Consider the following 23,852-nt stretch of genomic DNA (forward strand, 5'->3'; position numbering starts at 1 on the left):
TGCCATTTGAGGCACTCTCTGCTTTTGTGATTCTTCCGCCACCTTTAAGGACTTCTTACTCATTTCCAATCTCTCTCTCTCTCCTCTAGCTCTGTCAGGTTTCTGAGATTCAATAGGAGCCACTTATCACACTTGGCTGTACCTAACTCAGTTTCTCTTAAGACTTAGAAGACCACTTTGATATGCCCCGCTCCTCTATTTCTTTCTCTCACCTAAATTGCTTTGAGTGCTTTATTTCCCATCTCTGTCCTGGCACATCCCCCTATAGAGTCCGAAGATTTAAGTGTTTTTCTTTTTCCCTTTGATATCCTCTTCCTTTGTTTCTCTCCTCGTTCCTCCACTTTATTTTTTTTCCCCACATTTGACTCTGTCGCTCTCTCCATCTTTTTTTCTCTCAAGTCTCTTGGACTTTGCACTCCGGCCCACAATGAGTCTCGATGGACCCCTCTTATCTCTCTCGCTCAGCGTGAACCAAATTGTTTTGGACAGGCCCGACACTGCTGCCAGTGTTAGGAGTCTCTTTGTTGGGCAATGAGTCAGAAAGCCGCAGCTGAAAACATTCACGCGCTAAAGGACACAACACACAGATAAAATGGGCTGTTAACCATTTCTTTCTCTCCCTCTCCCTATCTCTATCTTTCCGAGCCAATGCCGGGTCAGGGCGGCTTAAAGATGTCAGTCGTTCTCGACATCAAAACCTTTCCACGGGAGGTTACAAAGATTACAACTTTGCAGCAGAACTGGATTTGATGGAGGACTCAACAACAGATGTTGCTGCTGTCAGTACAAACCTGACTGTCTCAAAATCAATTTCCCAGAACGACACTCAAAGTTTCACTTGATGGAAAAACGGGGTCATAGCGGTCGTGGCCGATGCCGAGGTTGCTTATACTTCTAAACCTAAAAACTGGAGTCGAATTTTCTCATTCATTTAATGACCAATTTCCTACTCCTAAAGACTTGGTAAGCACAAACCCTTGTTAATCCAAATTAGACTTTTCTCAAGTCAGTCTTCAGAACGACAATGTTTTTTGGTCATTTTGTTCAGCAGACAATGAAAGGGTGTACAGGCCAAAGGAGACAGATGGAAAATGGTAAGCAAAACTAAAAGCTAACATTAGCATTCTAACAAGCTGACTATGACAATGTTTAGCTACAGCGACCGGACGTCACCATTTTCGTCTGTCTCCCAGTTGAAGACGTCCCTGTCTTTAAATGTGATATCACATTCTTACGTGGCAAGAAAAGCCGGAGCAGCAGAGCAGAGCCTATCAGTTATAATGTCTCAAACATGTTGCGCTCGTCTCGGCCAACAGAGGGGGCTGCTCGATAGGATTTTCATGTCACTTTTTCTCTTGCTCTGTTTATTTTCTTTTCAAGACAGTTAGAGTGAAGAGGATGGATAGAAAGATTGACTGATAGAAAGAGTGAATAAGGATAGAAGAATGGTTAAGATATGTTTACAGAGTCTGATGATTTTTATTCCAAAAGAGGCAAATATTGTACATTTTAATCCCCAAGATTTGTGTTCATTACTCATTATGTCCTGGAAAAATCTCCAGATGTGTTGATTCTGAATGTTTGTGATAAACCTTTGTGTGTTGAGAAAAATCTCTCTACTTCATCATGATATATTGAACACCGAAAAGAAAATCGCTCCAGTTTTCATTTTAAAAAACCTGGTCAGGGCGCGCAGGTACTTGAGTGGTTAGAGCGCATGCCACGAACGCAGTGGACCCCGGTTCCAATCTGGCCGGAGGACCTGTACTGCATGTCACACCCCCCATCTCTGTCCCCTTTCTGATCTATCCACTGTCAAATAAAGGTGTCTATCCCTCAAAAAAATCTAAAAAACAAACAAAAAACCTGGTCAGCAGGTGTAATGTTTTGCATATTCACAGTAGTAGTTTTGCATGTTAGCATGCTAACGGTTGCTATTTGGCACTAAACACAAAGTACAGCTGAGCGTCCTTAGTTCTGCAGATATTTGGTCGTAAACTGAAGTATTGGACGAAAACGTTTTGACTTGATTATGGTGCTTCATTAAAAGTCAGGTCGTGATCAAAGTCAGTCGGATTCCCCACTGGGGACCATGGATATCTAGACAAAAACTCATGGTAATCTTCCTGTGGTTGTTGAAACATGAGGATCAAAATAGTGGGCTGACTGATCACTGCCATCTAAACCACTGTAGCAAAGCTAAACAGTTGCTTGTATTCCTGCATGAAGTCACAAGGTAAATCTCAGGGGGTCAAAAGAAGATTAAAATGAGAGAAAAGGAGAAAGAAATAGTTCTAACCTTTGCCTTTTTCTTTTAATATGCTGATGTTTTCACCTCTCCAGGCCTATAAACAGTAATTAAATGAAACAACCTCAGAGAGGAAATTCTTTCTTTGTTAAACCTGAACACAAGTAATGAAAATAATATGCAACATGTGATAATGAGCCTACATTAGAATTTTTTATTTCAATTTTAGGGTGTCGTTAGCAAAAAGATTGGAGGCCACAGTGCTAAATGAACAGTGTGTCTGGTTGATTATGAAAAGCCTTCTCCTTTATTCGTTTGACAAAATATAGTTCCATTATTAATTCACTTTTTGTAGAAACATCTCATTTTATGCTCAATGAAGCAGACATTAACTTCCACAATGTTTTTAATTAATTTGGCTATTCTTCCATTCATAGCTATTTTCCAGGACTTTTTAAAGCATTACATTTTTCGAAAGACCTATTTTTCTTAAATTTGATGTGATACTGCAGAACAGACTGTGGCCCAAGCAGTGGTTTGAAAGATGGCTTGTGAAATATGTGCAACTGTGTGTAAACAGGAGAGTAAACCCATCCTTTCACAATGGCGACCACCTGCAATGACTCAACTATGAGAGAAGAGAGCGGAAGAGAGAGAAACAGCAGGTGAGGCCGGCATCTTATCAGTTTCAAGGGACATGATGGACTCTTGCTTTAGATTTAGTGATTCTTACCAAATCAGAACAGAAAGAAGTGTTTGGCTAAGAAGTTGCCATTACGGATCTCCAGATCTGAGAACAAAATACCCCCTCCCCTTTAATTTCGATTACTAGTTGATCCTTAATCCAAATGGATACTTCTCATTTTTTCCAATGGAATCGTTCATGTGCAAGGGAGACAGAGATTTTGGGCTAAAGTCGCCAGAACTGATGTTGTAGGCTCCACTTCCAAACCATCACGGATAGTTTGACAGTGAACTTTTATCCGAGTTAAAGTGGTAGTAGACAGCCAGCCAGACATGCCGTCTGCTTTCACACAGGAGCGGAAGAATCGATCAGAGCTGCGTCCAATATCAAACACTGGATCATGGCTGGGAATTACCTTCTTATCGTTCTTCCTTCCTCCCTCCTGCCCTCTCACCCAACGCTTCCTCGTGTCTGCTGTCTTTCATGTCTGTGAGTCAGTAGAAACTGGCAGCCAAAAAACCCCACAAGATGTTTTTTTTTCTTTTTTACCACAGACTGACACATATAAACTAACTGCAGGTGGAAAAGTACAGCTGAACTTCAAGACAACACGCAAGATAAAATGTGGAGCAAGCTTTCCTTTACAGTGTTTCTGCTTCCTTTCAGAAACTGATCGGGTCATTTCAAGACAAATATCCAGATTTAACAGAGGCTGGAGGAGTGCTCCTTTATGGAGTTAATTATTAAAGACTATATGCCATTAAGAGCTGTAATTTGCATCTTGTGGAAGGTGTGGACAATTGGGTGAAGACAAAGTAACCACAGAGAAAACAACCCTGATTCCTTAAATACACAATCGGACACTACTACTTGACTTTACCAAATATTCTTTGGCCGAATACAGAGTTTTGTGTCCTGTGTTTTGCTACTATTATATTTTGATAAGAAAGTGGTTTCAAAGTCTGAGTCTGTGGGCTCTATCCAGAAAAAAAACAAGATAATGAAGAGAAAATGAAGTAAAATGTTGCCATGGATTCAGTGAGTTATGCTGTGGGCTACAACTTGAGCCTTGCATTTGAACATATTTGACAAATGGGCATCATTGAAAGAATGCTAAAACAGGAATGAATAGTTGGCAATGTGCCCACGGAAATCTATCGATGGATTACTTTGATTCTGAAAAGAAAACTGGCAAGTTCTGAAATTATGGTGAGCATCTTTTTTTCTGTGATTTTTGAGCAGATTTATGAATGCTGAGTCACATTGAAAATATATGTAAAATGTAGTGTCTGTGTGTTCAGATTTGACTAAGTTAGTACTTGATGATTTCTGATGCAGACTGCTGCAATCGGGCAGCATTGCGAAGTACCTCCATCCTGTGTGGCACAGTCACAGCTGCAGCTCTGACCGCTGACATGACGGTCAGCAGGTTGGTCAGCAGGTGAGGGAAAGATCATGGTTAGGTGAAAACTAGTCTGACTTGGCTGATGTAGACTGTTGGTATAAATCATGTCGTTGGGTGTACTGTTTTCGAAACCCCCATCACCACATGAAACACTGACCTCTAAGCCAGCAACCTACATGCTGAAACTGGCAAGTTACAAGTTAACACCGACCCTGTTCGCTAACAGCAGGAATGCAAACAAGCTATTAGATCTGCTACCTACCTAAAAATCTAACCGGTGCCACACATATCAGTTTATCACCATGTTATTCAGAGTCCTCAGTCTGATTAACAAATTAACCTCGAAGTTAAGATGCATGCTTTAGTTTGGCACAAATATGCATCACAGCGTGTTGTGCTTGTGACTGCCATTAGAAGGTGATTGAGCGGAACTTCCTCGACCTACATATGATGAAAGTCCCTCCAGGCTGATTTAAGCCGTGAGATAAATGTGTCCTTCAGACTTCCTAATATATAACTGCAACCATCAGGAGGCGTCAGGCTTTAAGTCCCTCCATGGGTTCCCTTTATCATTTATAAATGATTAACTAAGTTTGTCATATAAAAGGGAAGAAGTGGCTTTAAATCCAGACGGAGGGAAGGTGGGTGGTGATCACCTTGAGACATGAGGAACGTGGTCTGATCGGATCGAGATTAAAGGCAGATGGAAAGAAAGACAGGAGAAATGGGAGGCTGCGGAGTGAGGTGACACTTCTTAACAAGGTAACAGAAGGAGAAAGAAATGGACCGAGACAGTCAGATAGGAGATATGAGGAAGATAGAAGGTCAGATTCATTAAAAAGATACAAGGGTATGTTTGATTTTCTTTGCCCCAAGCTATCAGCTCTCCAGAACAATCTCACAGACGGTGAGTTAAGGTTAGCCCGGATAGCCCGGATAACGATCAGTCATACACTGTCTGCACGGACAGGGAGACAGCAAGAGATAGAAGTGAGACAAGTACAAAGAGACAGCCAGAAAGAGTTTTTAACCTTAAAAGTGAGACTACTACTTTTGTTTTTAAATATTTGCTGATGGGAAATAGATTTTGGTAAGGTTTTGAACGAGGTTTACAGTCAAGCTGAGCATAAGGGTTAAGCTTTGTGTTGATTAGGGAGTTGACATGACTGACAGTCCCCCAACCAATAGAAACATTGTCCGTCTTACAGCAGACATTTTGGCTTGTGATATGGAAAAAACACAGTTGTGTCTAATAACATTAGTGTGGCTTTGTTCCATTAAACTGTCGGCATGGACAACATGAGAACCAATAAACTGAAACAGTTATATGGAATTCATTGGTCATTAATTGATTAACTTATAACTGTGCCCGTTCTGCCTTGACATGTCAAAAACACCTATCAAGTGAAATTCACGCAACCCAGCTGCCAGAATAAAACCATGTTTTGGCTTAATATACTTGTTTTAGTTGCCATGATCATGAATGGAGATGGTCCAACTTCCAATGAAAAATAGCCGATTTTGCTTGCCAGAAAAACGGCTGGATATGTCCCCAGGTGTCCTTCAAAATATCCAGTGGTGTTGAGTTATAATCTTACATTATCCTAAATGTTCCCAATAATGTTCAAACTCAGAGAAATCTCCCACAATCCCACGCTACTTAATATCTAATGGTGCATATATCTGTTCAGATGGATCTGCTTGCGATGGAGCTTTGCAGCTATCTTACCACAGGTTTGTTGACACCTCTGTAATTATTTTTATCAAGTGGGAGACACTGTAGACAAAAATTCCTCATATCTCAGACATTGGTGTGAACCGTGGTCAGTGTGAAATTTAAGATGTGAATGCAGTTAAATAAACATAGACTGTTGGTGAGAGATGCGATGCAAACACTAGTCTCTAGTGACAAAATTGTGTGCCCAAACATCCATCTGACACTGTCCCTCACTGTAAAAATGCCCTGGCCACATGAGGCAGCTAGTCAGGAGACCATGAACACAGTTGGTTTTAAGTGTTGACCAATGTAGACAATCTCCATAGGACATGCTGAAAATGTTCCACAGGCTCTCTACATGCTGGTAAGCTCCCTGGAAAAATCCCAGAGCAATTGGCATGTGTTGGGAGAGGATAGGAAGTGTGGAGGCAGAAGAGAGGACAACACAATCTGTCCTCCTGCGTGCTCTCTGTGGAGCTGTGAGACCAAATTACCAGCAAAAATTAAATTTAGCGAGGGGATTTAGCCCATTCAGCCTCCAACAGTTCTCTTTGTTTTGTCAATGTCTTTGTTCAACCGTAACTAAAAGAAAATTAACTATTATTGGTACAAAAACATCTTATTGACCATAACCAGAACAGGAATTTACACAGATCACCAGCAGGATCGCTTTGTGTCTGCATGAGCCATTATTCTAAATGAGAGTGCGATGACGTTAGACATCACAACAGTGCTGCCTCAGGGGCGGATGACAAATCAAATTAAATCTCTGTGTCAATGTGTTAACCTTTGCTGACAAACAGCAGCAATGGATTTTCTGAGCAAAATCGGGTTTGTGAGACCATTGTGAACGATCTTAATTAGTCATTAAAATAAAGATTACACAAAATTTAGCAATTAACATTTACAATTAACCTGTAATTATGGCCTAATCTTTGACAGTTTTAAAACAGTTTCTGTCTTGTGTCTTTGTAGTTTACTGTGAAGGCTTCGCAGCATTCATTTGTGCCAATCTGACAAAGTCAAAAACTAAAGAAAGTAACTTAACTCTGTTCGTTATGTTCAAGGATATGTTGGGAACTTTAACCCAACAATGACTGATTGGAGGCTTGAGGCTGAAAATAAATAAGCAACAGAAGAGGCAGGAGAGATAGGAGAGAGTGACTGACAGACAGGTTTATGTTCCCAACACACAACAGTTGACACTGAAGAATAAAGGTTATTAATGTGGTTAAGGCAAAGGCACTCAAAAGTATATTTGAAACCTTCCACTCAGCCACTCAGCCTCGTCATATAAAACATAATATTCAGCAGTATACTGCAGCAGACTCTTGATGTACCAACTCCAACTATAACTCAAAATCAAAGGAGGGAGTGAGAGAAAAAGGCTGAGAATACAGACAGCTTGACAAGAAGAAAACCTACATCAGGGTGCATTTTGTTGATTTTTGCTCAGGATTCAATAGAATCTCACTCATGAAATTGACTGGAAACACTCCGGGATTGAGTAACACACTCTGCAATCTGATATAGGACCTCCTCACAAGCAGACCCCAGAGAGTACAGATTGGTAGTTGCTACGAGTGTAGAGATACACTGATATGAATTGGTAACCAGTTTTAACGTTAAAGATGCAACTACATCGGGGCGCCGTTTAGCTCAGTGGGTAGAGTGCGCTTCCCATGTGCCGAGGCTCTGCAGCCGACCCAGGTTCGACTCCTGGCCTGGGTCCCTTTGCTGTGTGTCACTCCCCCTCTCTCTCTCCCTGTTTTCTGTCATATCTTCAGCTGTTCTATCAATAAAGCCATAAAAAAGCCACAAAAAAAAGGTGCAACTACATCGATACACGGACCTCTATATCGATTTAAATTTACTATTAACGGGTTGATGGCCTGGATCTAAAGTTATGTGTCGGTTGACTGAAGCTTTGCTGCTAATTCTGCAGAGTGTCTCTCAACTCTCATAAAAGGCTAAAGGTCAATGTGAGATTCTCACGATAGTAAGAAAAGCTCAACGCGAGACAACTCTGCGAGGTCCAAGGTAATTACGGCATCTATAGCCTGTTTTATTGCGACATACAACCTTACAGTGTGGTTGAGAGTGATGGCTTTCGAGACCCGATAGATACGTTTGAGCCGAGGTACAAGATACCAAGTAGACAGCATTCCACTGACAAATGTGTGCCAGAGTTGTATAACAAAGCAAAGAAAGAAGTTAAACAAGAACTGTCAAATGCAGAGCGAGTGGCAATAACAACTGATGCCTGAACATCATGTGCAACCGATTCCTATGTGATGTTCAAAGCGCACCGCATCTCTCCGGGCTTGGAGCTAAGGAGTCATATCTCACAGACCAGAGTATTCAATCAATCTCACACAGGGAAAAATATAAGGTAAGCAATGCCACTATTATAGAATTGCTTATTTTAATTTACAATGGAAAATGAATTTCTACCTTAAACAAATGTAAAGAACTGTATCAGATTGCATCGTATCGCATCGAATCGCACCAAATCGTTCCGTATTTAAAATGTACCGTCCCTGAATCGTAATGTAGCCCATGTATCTAGATGCTTATCGAATCATCTTATGAGTGAGAGATGCAAACCTGTCAGTAGTTCCGCCTCCTTCACATTCACGCTCAACACTGGAGTCCCACAGGGATGTGTTCTCAGCCCCTTTCTGTTCTAACTGTACACCCATGACTACACTTCCAGACCTCAAGAGAACTATCTATATGTCTGTATGTGGGCGACACCATCATCATCAGCCCTGTTACAAAAGACAATGAGAGTGTGAGAGTGTGAGAGGATCACAAAAATCTTGCAGAGTGGCGCACAGAGATCAATCTACTGCTCAACATCAGCAAAACTGAGGAGCTGATGGTTGAGAACACAGGAGGCACATCCCCCACACATCACAAACTGGCATGGTTGTGCACCGCCCAGGGCAGGAAGGTTCTACAGCAGGTGATTAAAACCTCCCAGAGCACCACTGCTACCCATCAACAGAACATCAGTAATATGGATGAAGTTAGATATCGGCATGGAACCTAAACGATACTAAAAGACAACACCCACCTCAACCACACCCAGCTGTGAGACTTCTAAACTCATCCTCAACACTCCACCAAAAAAAATAGTTTAAATTCTTGAGTAGCATAAAGTGACTACAGCTTATGTGCAATCCTGTGTTGTGTTGTAGAATGATGGTGATGTTAAACGAACCCTGAATCTGCTTTTTGCCTCGGCAAGAATTCTTCTTCTGCCTGTTCTCCTCCTCCTCCTGCTTTTTCCAATCTGAAGCCATCACCTATATTCAACCAGATCCGTGTTCAGTCCATCTCCAATCTGCTATGGCAGCGGAGTCTTTTTGTGTACTTCCACTGGCTCCTCTGTTGCACTCCAAACGGAGTTGACAGGTGTTGACGGACGAGGGAGCATGAAGCAAAACCCTAGTTGATCCACTGTGCAATACACATGCAACCAGTGGAATTCCTGGGTTAGTGCTGTCTTTCATAGAGTGGTGGATGATGTTACGTGCTCACTAACTGTCTCATCATAGGTGTTGGAATTAATGACAAGTTTATAATTCGAATATGAGTAATATCTAGTCAACTTAGCTTAGTATTTCTCCTGCAGGGCTTCTCACAGGGCTTCCTCCTTCCTCTCTATGTCACCATTCTTGCACATCTTCTCTCTTCTTTTCGAGGGAGCTGTTTTTGCCTCTTTATTTTCTTAAAGGGTTTTTCTTTGCTTGGCTTGTTTGGTAGTATAAACCGTCGCCAGGATCCCTAGGTAGCTTTTCCTGCTTTGCCATTGCCATTAAACATGGGAATCCTGCTCTCTGTATGTTCAAGAGCAGACAGGACTGCCTCCTTATGGAACTGTTTCTCCTGATTGGATAAAGTGGTCTGGGATACCCGACAACGTATTTTCTCTTTTACTGCATGAGCTAGGGGGAGTACAGACATTCATTACTGACCAAACACTCTATAACAATGATTACTTTTGGCATACACAGCTATTAATACTTATTTTAATGACAAAATAACACCGACAGCAACTTTAACCTGCTGTGACATCACTGGCAGATGATTTGATGCACACACACACACACACACACACACACACACACACACAAACTTTTCATTGAATATTTTTATCTCTTATTATGTTTTGTTTTATCTAGCTCTTCTGTTTTGTAAAACTTTCACAAAAATGCCATCTAGATCATGGTGACGTTTCAAGGATGTGACTGGAATCTTTCAAAACCAAACCAATATATATATCACATAAAATGTGAACACTTTTTACATATGTATGTCTTTACCCTTCTTTAAAAAAAGCAAAATGTTCTGTATTTTCAGCCATTATAAATGTCTATTTACCAGTATTCCCAACTGTGCTATGTAACAATTATAGCCATGTCAATGTAACCAAAAGTCATACATTAAGTCTTTTTTTTTCTATTAGTAAGATATATAGTTAAATTGGCCCATCTCTCTAGATACATTCACATTTTCAACACAGTATGTTGTAAACACCATCGCAAAGATCCACTGTGGTGTTGATGATCACACAACAACCCTGTTTACTGTAAAAATGACACAGGTGTTTACCTGTCTGGTATGAATATCCAGACCCAGTTTGAACCTGTGATAGAGGAGTGATTGCACACACCGAACTTCTGCAATCTTTTGACTGTAACCATAGGAACACAATCTGACACACACAGCGTTTTTCTCACCTACTGCCACATCCATCTGTTTACCATTTTGTGGTGCAGATCTAATGAGAGATGCTATCGGGCTGGGAGGCGACAAACACACTTTACTCATCCCTGAATGTGCACAAACATTTGGACGTGCTATCTCACTGATGGTCTGAGGACAGGCTGTGCTGGAAAATACAGTCACATTGATCAGAGGAAGATAAAGCCAGAGAGAGAGAGGGGGGGTTCAATAAGAAATATGGACAGGAGGAAAGACTATGTTAAGGCAGAAACGTCAGCAAACCATGCTGCATGATGACACAGTGCAAGATCTAGATCTCCCTCATCTTCATACTAACTCATCCGCTCTGTTCGGAGCCGAGCTCTCAGCCAACCAAACGCATAATTATAGTTTCCATTGAGCAAAGATGGAGGGGAATTAATTAGGCAGCAGTCAAGTTGGTTAAACGCTTCTCCATTACACCATCAGTCTCTGTTCCCTCCATCATTCAGACATTAACTAATGAAGAAGAGTGTGAGATAAAGACAGAGCTGCCTTTAATTAGCAGACACTTTTTCTTTTGTATTAATTGTGCCTGATGAACCTCGGGATCCTTATAAACGCTTCCAAATCAGCCAGTGATTGGAAAAGATCTGAGAGGGCAGGAGATGAGTGTGTTTGTGTATATTGTGCATGTGTAGGATGGATGGATAGATAGATAGATAGATAGATAGATAGATAGATAGATAGATAGATAGATAGATAGATAGATAGAGTCAAAACACACAAACACACACACACACACACACACACACAAACACACACACACACAAACACACACACACACACACACACACAAATAAAGTAAAACCATCCCGCTACTCCCCCATCTGGGAGAGAGGAAGTCTCTAACGATAACAATCCATCCTTTCCTCTGCTGCTTTCCTTTAGATTGCATTTCTCCTCCAGAATCTCTCCATCCATCTACTGAAATCCCATTTTCATGACAAACAATAAGACACACACACTCACTCCGTCACCGCTCCCTGTAGCTGTCAGAGAACTGGTGGGAGTGCGGGGGTACAGGGGGAAGGGGTTGACGGGAGGGGAGGGGAAGAAAATAACATGAGTAAGGGGAGAGGTGACAGGAAAGGAATGGAAACACGGTGAATCACCGGAGAATTTGAGGGATTATCTGTGAAGGGTTTTTTGTGTGTTTGTTTGTGTTTGCGTGCGTAGTGGTAACAGCGTGTTTGTGAGGCATCCACTTGAACCTGAAAATGGCTAAAGTACAGACAACCTTTCCTCTGTCTGCACATTCATCCCTTTGTGTGGCTATTCTACCTATATCTACCCATCCAAGCATCCACATCCATTCATGCAGCCATGCATATTGTCAGAAAAATACTTTGCCATTACACATTATACTTTCGTCTTGTCAGACGATTATTAATGATGTAACAACCCAAACAACAAGAAGTCTCACCTAAGTCCAAAGATGTTGTGAGTTCAGTAAGAAGGAGAGCAGCTACCTAAACAGAAAGCTACTAATCACTTCATTTAGAGTAGAGTAGAGAGAGAGCTGCCGTACTCACCAGCCTTTTCAGTCTTGTGTGGTGGTTTGCTGAGCTCCTGACCAGGCAAACAGGGACACAGCCCATCACATTTTAGTGAGATCGTCTTCCCGGAGAGGCAGCTCTGAAACTCCAACTTGCACTGTAAAAAAAAAACCACCAAAAACATAGGTAAATGGAGGATTTGTTTCACAGACTGACTTTAGATCAGTTTACTTGTCATGGCCTGTCAAAACAGTTGTATATTTCCTGCTGTGGATCTGGAGGCGCTCTCCAAGAAAACAACCCCGATGATAACGTCAGGGTTAGCTTAGTCTGACTCGACGGATGTGGACCGTGGCTATATGCCTGGCATTGGTGGACTATTTCATCGGTCAATCTCCTCTCCTTCTGCTTCCTGCTTGTTAAGAAAATCTTTAAAACTTTAAACTGGTCTCTTTGAATATAAACAAGCTAGCAGCTGTTACCCTTCTTTTTTTTTTGCATGGATTTAGGCATAGAGACGCTAAGGCTCGTCTCCTCATGTGTAAATGTTGTTGCATCCTGGGAACTGAGCGGCCCAAGACGAATGTGGATGGTTAAAAGAAATGCAAATAAGATGCAATTTATTTTCCTACTAAAGCAGAATGATAATGGGTGCAGTCCGTGTAGAAGTACGTGAGACTAGGCGAGACTAAGGTTATCTTAGCTTGGCCTTGGAGACTACTTAGTAAAAATCTATTATCTCTAAATTAATTCTTAAGTTGTTTAAAATGTTTTAGCTCTTACAACTTAAACTAAATAGTCCACTTTACTTGTTCATTCTGAGGTAATCGGTTTCTTGAGTTTTTGAAAGTAAAGTTTAACTTTATAGTGTACAAACAGAGTAAACAGAAAACTTTATTGGAGTGAAAAAAGGCAATCTTTCAAACTCACCAAGAGCTCCAGGTCAAAATAAAGCAATTTTCTCTTTGTTAAAAAACTAGAGGACAGAGGACAAAACTACCTTTCTGACGACTACAAATACATGTGGAGTTTAGAAGACATGGACAAGGCACTGGAAGTTGATCTATGTCAGGATTTTGGGGGATTTTCAGCACTGATTTTGACTTTTTCTGCTTTTCGTTATGGAGGTGTATCTGTTGACTGGACCACCTCTTTACCCCTCTTACAGAAAAAGAGTAATGCATTCTACAGGATGTTTGTTATAATTCCGCTCTCAGTGTGTCCAAACAAAGACTCTGAATATGAAATTTTCTTTGCTGAGCTGATTAAGGAAAAGATTTGCTGAGACAGGATTAGTCATTGATCTTCGATGAACAGATGCGTCCATTAGGCAGCCGTGTAGACTCCATTAGACACAGAGATGCCCAGTGACATTCTATTATACACGGCGGTACAACCTTTACGCAGCGCTTGAAAAGCAAGATGGACTACATCAGAATGTAATTTAACAGTATAAATCTCATTTCAGGTAAGTGAGGAGTAAAAAAAAAAAATGTTTGGACTATTTGAGGGAGAAAAAAAAATCCAATTACAAGATCCCTCCAAGAGGAATAATGAAAACTGAAATGAGTTATGTAAATTCTGTTTGCAAGATGATGGCGACGCTTTGTCAGGGGCGAGACCATGACTGTGCATAAACACCTATACACATATCATGCCACACGCAGGCTTACCCTTCTCCCGCCAGCCACTCTTATTTCCCATGTTCTCATTTAAATCCATCTTTTCCTCCCTGTCACCTCTCTGATAGCGCTGCTAATGTCACCTAATGAAATTTGTTGACAAAGAAACAGCGCTCTGTCCTGTTCCCAACATATTGAATTAGCTGTCTGAGGAGGGCGGGGGGAGGTGAGGGAGAGAGGAACGAGTGAGAGGGAAGCGGGAGAGAGAAAGCCCAGAAAATGGATGACCTCCCCCAGTCACTGTCAGCACACTGAGAGGCCCCATGAATCTTTATGTTTGTCTCTCTCCAGGGGTTAATGTGGTTTTGATGAAACAGTGTTTTAACACCTGACTTGGTGGAGTAAAAATAGAGGAAAGGCAAGGAGAGGAGAGGAGGAGAGGAGAGGAGAGGAGAGGAGAGGAGAGGAGAGGAGAGGAGAGGAGAGGAGAGGAGAGGAGAGGATGATGATTTAAGAGGGGGAAAGTAATGGACTTAACTTAGTGGGCTGAAGCCTCTCAGGAGATGAGAGCACTGTCCTCTTAATAGGATATTGAGTGTGTGTGTGAGAGGATCTGTGTGTGTGTGTGTGTGGTTACGATGAGGGAGGCATGTAATGTAATAATAAAACATGAATAAGCTCGAGACCAGCAGCCCACTGGTGAGCAGAGTTTAAGTTGCGCCACAGGGACCCATCACTCCGCCAGCTAACTGAACCCCTCCAACTAAAATTACCACAGAGAGCAGAGGGACTTCCCAGGCCTCCCTTCTCCTTTGTTCCTGCTCTTGTTACTCCTTCAACGCCTCTCCTCCCCAGCAGGACAGCTTCAGGCAGGCAGGCCATTAAGAAAGCCTACATCCGAAACTTACCCACACACAAAGAGTGAGAGCTCCCCATCTCCGGCCGTTTCATACCTCTGTGTCGGAGGCTTAACCCTGAAGTGCAAGCAGCGCGATCACAAAATGTCTGGAAGTCCATTCAGTTCCTCGCAGGGCTGAGCTGAAAATCACGACCCAATGTGCGGACAGACAACAAGAAAACATGACCATGGATGAACTCTGATATTTGCTTTTTACTGATTCTGTCTCCTGTATGATTAAAGAACGTCCCTGACTGCAATGCTGCGATGGAAAAATAACACTGAGCTGGTCACAACAGAGTCCTGAAAGCACATAACTCGCTCAGCTTTGCCGGAATTTGTCTCACAAACACTTGTGCAAGACACTGATGAAGTGTCTTAAATTGCTCATTTGTATGAAGCACCTGTGTATTTGATACTGCTTCAACTCTGCCAACCAGAAAATAATGAAAATATAAACTCGGACAACAATAAGTATTCACAGTCTGTTAGACCAAGGACAGACCAGACACAGCACAGTGCTTCACTCCTTTATGTCTTTTTCAGCCACATGATTTAAACTCGGCAGTCTGGCCTCCATCTGCTCGTTTCCTTCTTGACTAATCATAAAGGTTGAACATCGCCTCTCCTGTCTCCTCTATCATGACATGACATTGTTAGTTTATGTAATTCGATCAGTCTGAAAATGAGATTATTGCGCAGAGGTCAGTGGCTGGAAATCTTGCCGGAGTCAAGTGAGAAGGTGGATTTTGGAGATCATTTCCCCCCAAATCATTCAAGGATGGTTTTTTTTAAGCTGCTGGAAAAGATCTCTGATAGATGACCCTGATGTCAGCAATTTCTTTAAAAGATGTAGAAAAGCAGTGCTGAAATCATCACAGTGGAGGAGGACAGGAGTCAATATACAGATGCTAGCAGGAAGAGAAGAGGAGAAATGAGAAAGACGGGGAAGCAGAAGAGTTGAAAGGAGACTGAAGAGTATAATTTAAATATTAGCTATCAAGAAAAAATAAAGAAAAAGTAAATATCATTTGAAACATTCACACCATAAATTATACAGCTCAGCTTTTCAAGTGCTGTTGTACGCCTTGAAGCAGTCCTGTCGTCACTTTTATGGATGAAAACAAACAGAAATGTTTTGATAAATAATGAAAACGAAGCACTTTAAGTAAGAGGAGAGTAGTGGAAGACAGGAAGACGAATGTGAAACGTAAAGAGAGATAAAAGCAAAGAGGGGGAATCTCACCTTGGAGGAGTAGGTGTGTCCATCAGATCCACACACAGGACTCGTCTGGAGCGCCGAGCAGACCCTGCATTTCCCGTGAGCGCCCGCTTCAAGCCGGTGCTTGTGTCCTGCACTGCCTTTCCTGGGTTTCACACTGAGAGAGACAGGATGAGGGGGAGACATTCATGTGGTGTCAGAATAATCGGAGAAACTAAATCCCAATGTAGCCCTATGAAAAATTAGGTTAGATTGTAAAAGTACACATATTCATAAATAGGAATCATTAAATAACACAAATTAGATGAGTTCATGAATAGAAAAAAAATTAATTTAAAAGGTTAAGTGCTATTCAGAGGTTGGATATTGCATATGGTGTAATAAAAATGGGATTTCATGGTTAAGTTCATGTGTTGAGTTATTTACATGAGGTGATATGTATTTATTTTTCTTCAGAATACTGAATTCATGATGCAGGAAATGTTTTAAGAATATTTTATTGTGAATACTAGATAAAAGTCTAACGTATAGTTTTGTATGACGTTTATGTTCTGAGCCAATGAGGGTTGAGTTGAAGGGTCACGAGGAAGTGATGGCGACAACAGCGAAGAGACACGGTGAGCTATGCTCCGTGGCACAGCTGTAGTTTTACGTGGGTAACATGTCCAGTTAAGCATTAGTGCTGTAAATATTTGTAGACGAACCCCTAGTGACTCTTACGGAAACATTGTACACTGGCGTAGTTGTGTTATATTAAGTTATTTCGGAGAACTAGGGCTGAGCGGTCGAAGTGCACCAGGAAGCTAAAGTGGCTAGTGCTAGCTTACTCGTCACAGACATTGTACAAGTGCCGCCTGCTCGGACATGTTGGATACAAGTCGTCTGGACAGCTAAGTTAAACACACAGAGACCAAGAGACTGAGGTATCCAGCGGACAGCGGAGAACTCCGGTCGCCAGACATCTCAGGTGAGCTGCGTAGAAGACGTGTCTCTTTTTTCCGGCAGCGGCCATTGTTTTAAGCAAGTTTTTTTTTTTCTTCATACCAATGTTTTGCTCAGCTCATGATCACACCAAGGACAGAAGAATGCTTTCCCAACTGACGGGATCATCAGAGGAGCGCGGGTGAATCTGATTAATTTCGGAGATTTATTCATCTAAATTTGAAAATTACTCAGTGAAACGAACTCTCTTGCACATATATTAAAACTCAAAACACACAATGATATCTACAGCTCTTGAAACCAACTCCTCTCTAAACTATATATAGCTTTGCTCACTTACATTACTCTCATACATTTATGTATGAGAGGAAATTGAAGAGCTGTAATAACTTTCCAGGCGGGATTATTATCCAAACTAGTAGAATCAGTTTTTCTACACAGCAGAAAAGTGTTTGTGGTTGTCAGGGTCAGCTGAAGCAGAGTGAATCCCGATTGGTCCACAGAGGCCTTTTCCATAACGAGTGTAATTAAGTTTGATCCGAATCTTGCAGCAATTTTCTATCTAAGTGCTCTCACTGAACACCCTGCTGCCTTCTGATCCATCGAGCAGAGATGCAATTAGAGCCAGTCATACTCTGTACAGAGAAACAAGCGGGACAACAACAGAAGATGCAAAGTCTTTCACGTCTGTGCTCTAAAACAGCGGTGCCCAAACCTTTTAACTTGGAGGGCCAAAAACTGAAACTTCATTGTGGGCCGTGGGCCAAAAGCAAACATATGGAAGCCCATTTCTGCCAGTTTAAGGAATAAATTGAAGAAAACTCAGCTTTGATGAAAAATAAAGTTCCCTGTGTAAGTCATCATTTTTAGATGAATGTTGACTTTTATTTAAACCAATAATTTTGACATTTTATCTCATTATGATTGCATGTCAAGTCATGATTATGACTTATCATGGGAATATTTTAATTTATGGAATATTTTTTTATCAAGCTTAGTTTTACTCTTTTTTTAATCTTGAACTGGCTCAAATGAGGCATCTATACGAATTTCTATTGTCTTATGATGCAAAAATGGTAGTAGGGTGCAATTATCCCATAATTGACTGACATGATTATGTAAAAAATGGTACAAATTAAGGATCCGCTTTTTCAAAGAGCATTTAACTCATGAAAAATATATAGATATTTTTTCAAATTGAACCATGTGGTAGGCAAACTTTGGTCCGTGGGTCAGTCTTTAACTTTTATAAAACTGTATTACTTGCATTAGGCTAATTTAAGAGCAAAATTAAAACTGACACAACACTACAGACCAGTTAAAAATATCTCTGGGTAACCAGGCCCTGAATTAGCCTTAAAGCTTTATATAGGACTAAAGTTGAATAGTTTCCAACATCACATTAAGCAGGAGTTCACTGTTAAGTCCCTTGGTAGAGATCTACTCTCTGTTAAAATACAAGATTCAAATCCCAGGCAGCGTGTCGACAGCTTCCTTTGTTCTTTAAAAGTGTCACACTCTCCGACAGAGCCACAATCATTGTCGCGGCAGATTAGATATGCTCACTGCACTGTTAAATAAAACAGAGCTGCCAGATAAAGTGAGATTAAGGTGACGATTAAATTTGCAGGTTGACGCTTGAGATGTTTTCCTTCATCTCCTCAATCCCGTACTTCTCTTCCTCTTCCTCACCTATCAAGTACTCTTTACATTAATGCAGTGAAGTATGTGCTGAAGTTATTAGTGTGATTTGAAGGGCGGAGGTTTACTTGGCTCGGGTAAATTAGTGCATGCATGACAAATATTTACCTAGAGAGACAGCTACAGAGAGAAGAGTGGACAGATGATCTTTAGACATATTAATCTATAACAGAAACAAGAAACTGATCTCTCTCTCGCTCTCTATCCTTCATATACACTGTGCTTCAACCTCCTGCTGAGAGCTTCCATGTTGCACTACTCTGGAAAGGCTCTGAATTGACAGCATCGCAGCCCCCTCTCAGCAGGAAAGAGGTGTTCACAAATTAACACTGCAAGCCTCCGTAATGTTGTTTTTGTATTGTAGCTTGCTGCTAATGTAGATGTACAAGCCTGCAGCCAAACATAATCGCCCAATAAGGGAAGTCAAGAAGTATAAATCCACTTCAGTTTCAACAAGAAGAGGTAAACAGTTTGTGGATTTTAGTAAACACAACAGTGATACAAGGGTGTGTACAGGGCATCGTTAGAAAGGGGATTAGCAGTGTTATAGAAGTGAGTAACATCATTCTCATATATGTATTTATCTTACATAACCACAAAAAGATACAGCTGTGTTTAAAAAAAAAAGATTATTAAGAAATAAAAGTTGTGTTTCCTCCACTTGCTTCCAAAACAAATGCAGATAGAGATCTTTGCGACATGAAGTGGTGCTGCTCATACTGCTTTTGTCCACAGGGACCGCCAGAATCAACAAAAGATGAGCTCTTTGTAGTTGCTTTAACTTTCTTTTCTCAACATCTGTTGGCAAACGTCTTGAGAGCAACAAAGTTTAGATTTGCCCTCTGAAAGGACACTGAATCAGTGTTATGCTAATCACAGCTACTAATTTGACTTGTAGATCAAATAATATCATGGTCCAAAGCTTCAGGGAGTGACGCTGTTCAGGAAATACAAATTTCAGGTGAATAGTTTGACATATTGAGCAACAAATAGGACGTGAAATTAATGCAATACAAAGAAAAGTGTTAAAACCAAGTATCTTGGAAACTAATGACTTGAGGAAATCAATTAAACCCAAGACAGACAAAAAAACATTCAGATGTCTTTTAGGGGGAAATGCTTCTTGAACTGAAAAATTGAAAAACCTTGAAATTGGCAACGTAACAAGGTTGAAAACACAAACAAATTGGATGCTGACAGAGTCCAAAGAGCGAGGAGATAGTTTGATTGAATAGACTTGATGTTGAGAATATGTGTCTGTGTGTCTCACTGAAGCAGACTAGATTCTTAAACACAGAATACAAATTTTTTGCATGTTTCTGCTGTGTGTGATTTATCTAACGTGTCCTGAGAGTCTTTAAGGTCCTAAAATTAACTTTGCATAGTTGCTTTGAGTTACAGGAGTTGACTGCAACTTGATAATAGTATAATTCCATATTTAAGTCTTGTATTAAAGCAGCAACAACTCCTTCGTTGTTCTGAATCAATGCTTATGTTGTGTTCAGCTCAAAATCATACCTTATGATTTCATTGTGTTGATGTGTCATGACTTCTTTTCCTGTATGATGATTGCTCATGAACATGATCTTTAAGTGATGACATGTTTCTGTTTGCTACAGAACATATAGCATTACTGATGTTTGTGTTCTCAGAGACATCAGTGGTGAAATATGATTACATACATTGGATCATGCAGCTTTTGCAATATCTGTGGTTGGTGCTGACAGTATTTTTCACTCAGTGCTGGCTTTATGTAACTAGACTTATATTTTATAAATGGTCTAAAAGAGAATTAGGCTGTTTTAGGGTGCGATTGACCTAAAAAATATAATGCCACTATGTCGGATAGACAGTGTCATTGTTTACAAAAGACTTTATGGTGAAAATAAGCAACATATATGTCTTCATGTGCAGCCTATATAACATGTATACAACATAGTTTAGTTACCTATGCCATGGAGGTTACGCTTTTGTTGGTCTGTTGTTTTTTCAGCAGGATTTCCATGAAACTTGGATGGAGGATGGTTCTCGGCCCAGAACAGACCACATTAACATTTGGTACAGATCCAGATGAAGGGATGGATCAGGTTTTTTCCAACTTTCTTTAACATTGCGAGGCTGTTTCTCAACATTTTCGTTAATTTCTCTGGGAATAATGCAAGGATCTCGATGAAATAAAATCTGGATTTAGTGGATTTCAATAAGTTTGCACGGAACTTTTTTTTCAGATGCTTCATGGTAACTAGTAGGATATTGGATCAGGTCTGATTGAATTAAAGGTGACTGAGTGCCATTCTAGTTCTATATTTGGTCATTTTTTCAACGGTGACAGTGCAGTTTGTGTCTTAGAGAAGAGTTACTACTTCAATACTCTTTGACCTATTGGGTTTTATTGGCCAGTGTAATACAAAAATATAATTAAAGTTATAAAATTGGTTGATTCATTAACATTAATTTCATGCAAACAGTGAAGATCCCAAACCATAAGAAAGCAAAATGGTAAACAGCTGCCCTCATATATCACTTTTCTCCAAAAGGCTTTGCAATTTGGCTTTCACACACACGCACGCACGCACGCACGCACACACACACACACACACACACACACACACACACACCAATGGCAGAAAGCTACCATGGAAGTAGCTGACCCGATCATCGTGAGTGCTTTGGGGTTCAGTGTTTACCTGAGTGCTCTTCGACATGTGGAAGGAGGAGCTATAGATCATATCAATAACCATATGGGCTGCTCTACATGCTGAGCCACAGCTGCCCTCTTAGTAAGGTCAGTGTTAACAAAACCAGGGCTAAGTAAAATGTCAGATGACTGATTCTCACCTGTGAGATGGCTGCTTGCGATTGGTGCAGATGGCCGTTTGGTAGTCATGGCTGACACACACCTTGTGAGGAGGACAGCGAACCTTCAGACAGGGGTCCTTGGTAGCATCCGGACCTACAGGAAGAGATGTCAGGGTTAAACTTCATCTCTGAACAGCACAAAATAAGTAAGTGGAAACCTGCATAGCAGAAGAATCAGCATACTGTAGTGCCACATTTTAAAGTTGATGCAGCGAAACATCAAGCTGTTCTTTTGGTTTTTCACCTGGCAGATTCGTACGTTCTACTAACTGAAGCAGGCAGAAAAATAATGATTTGGGGAGAGAGACGGAGAAGAAGAATAGTAAAAGGTATGAAGTAAACGTTGAGTTTTCCACAGTGTGAGCTGCTTAATGAGGACTATTTTCTGCGAGCGTTGACCCTATCTTCCTCCAAATCAATCTCCGCAGTGACATTATAGCCGTGGCAGCCAGGCCCAGCTGGCCGTAGTCCAGGGTGACAAAAGATCAAAGCAGCTCATTGACTCTGAGCATTGTGTCATTTCACACAAGGCTAACAGCAAAAACCCACTTTTATTTTACAGACAGGAGTAAAGAGGAAAAATAAGAGGCGGAGGAGGTGAAAAAGACACAGTGGCAGTAAAAGAGAGGGACAAGAGCTTTCTCACTAGCAAGGCTGACACCCGTACAATTTGAGTTTAACGGTTATACAAAAAAATAGAGAAAGCATTGGATGTAAAGGATTTATGAATGGATGTGATGAACTTGAACGTACGCTGTAGATCTCAAAGCTTTAATCTGAGATGCTCAGTCTGGCTGCTGTGCAAGCGGCACCAATGTGGAAAGAATAGCTGATAATATCGCAGAAATGTGGACTTGGTTGAAATGCGTGTGAAACCAGCAATGTGGCCATCCTTCTCTGTTTTGGTAAGAAACAGTGAGGTGAGCAGTGGTGACACAGGCTGAGACAGAGAGTTTGTTAATGTAGTCGAAGAGACTGCCCTTCACTTTAAGAGGACACCGGAGATGGGCCACAGCTTCTAATGTTTGCTTCAGATTGTGGATATAAATGTGGCTGATGAGTGGATTGTTGGGAACTGTGCATGAGGGAGGTGGTGGATGAGGAGACATTTCAAGTCGGCTTCCAAGCTATGCCTCTGGTGAATGGGATTCTTGGCCCTTGCAGATGGAATAAAGGAAGGCTGAGATCAATCCAGACTTGGAAAGATCTCATGGGAGTTGGAGTGGAGGTGCTTAAAAGGCTGAGGTAAGTTAACCACAGAAAGCCTGAAGTTCCAAACAACTTTATTCACCCGCAAGCAGTGCCTCACGTTCACTCAGTCCTGCGTACCTGATGCAAGTTCTAAATGGCTTGCATGGGGGGCCCTCCAGGGGTCTTTTTTGCTTCTTGTACTTCCCTGAAGATTTCAAATGACTTTTACCTGACTGCTGATCAATAAACAGATGGACCATCATAACATTTAATTGGACATTTCAGATGGACTTAATTATGTCCAACAAGAAAAGATAGAAAGATGGCAGGTTTGTATTCTGATACAGTAGTCTTGCATCCTTACATGCCCCACAGTAGAATTTGTCCTGCAATTTCTAAGTCAAAGTTTTTAGGAAGTCCTTCATCTGCTATGGGGTATTCCTTTGGTGTAATCTGGGTCCAACTATTTAGGTTGATGCAACAGTGCGATAAAGAACTAAGCATGGTCTGTTGTTGAGAAAAATTGAGACAAACTGGACAGGAAGGGTTAATCAGGTAGAAGTAGGCCTCACAGCTGATTAGAGATCTGGTTAAAGTGCGGTCCTGTTCCTGAACAAGTTACCCTCATTAGTTCAAGTGAAGTGAGAGACATGTCAACAGCAGGCAGTGGAGTGGTGTAAAAAAAAGAAACTGTACTTGATATGTATTAAAGAAAGATAAAAGGCCTAACAAAGAACAAAGCAACAAAAAAAATAAAAGAAACTGATTAAATAAGATCAAAAACAAAGTCGTTTTAAACCACAGACAGAGACACACATGCAGTCGCCATGGAGAACCGAGTAAAAATGATTTCAAATCCCAAGTTAATTAAGACTAAACACAGAGTGTATAGATCAAAGCGTTATGTACAAATCATTAGCATGTGGCTGCTAACATCATAAAAACGAGAGTGGCCTTGTCTCCATTAGAGGCCTAATGGGTTGTGTTTGAGCCACAGCTGGCATCTGCTGAGAACATCAACTAGTTTCTGACCTGATCACACGCTGCGCTGCTGTTTACATGTGGGTTTATCAGCGTTAAATCAGCCGGA

General features: G+C 41.1%; 1 protein-coding gene across 3 annotated transcripts in view; it reads right to left on the reverse strand.

Annotated features, from left to right (window-relative positions):
- The window catches only part of spock1 (SPARC (osteonectin), cwcv and kazal like domains proteoglycan 1), a 136,588-nt gene that overhangs the window by 10,100 nt on the left and 102,636 nt on the right, over positions 1–23,852 (reverse strand). For all 3 annotated transcript variants that reach the window (XM_030396347.1, XM_030396348.1, XM_030396346.1), the window contains 3 exons: positions 21,551–21,665; positions 16,094–16,226; positions 12,364–12,484 (listed from right to left, as the gene is read on the reverse strand). In XM_030396347.1, the coding sequence (XP_030252207.1) occupies positions 12,364–12,484; positions 16,094–16,226; positions 21,551–21,665 (369 nt within the window). The remainder of the gene's footprint in view (positions 1–12,363; positions 12,485–16,093; positions 16,227–21,550; positions 21,666–23,852) is intronic.

Source organism: Sparus aurata, chromosome 18 (genome assembly GCF_900880675.1).
Source record: "Sparus aurata chromosome 18, fSpaAur1.1, whole genome shotgun sequence".
Lineage (NCBI taxonomy): Eukaryota > Metazoa > Chordata > Actinopteri > Spariformes > Sparidae > Sparus > Sparus aurata.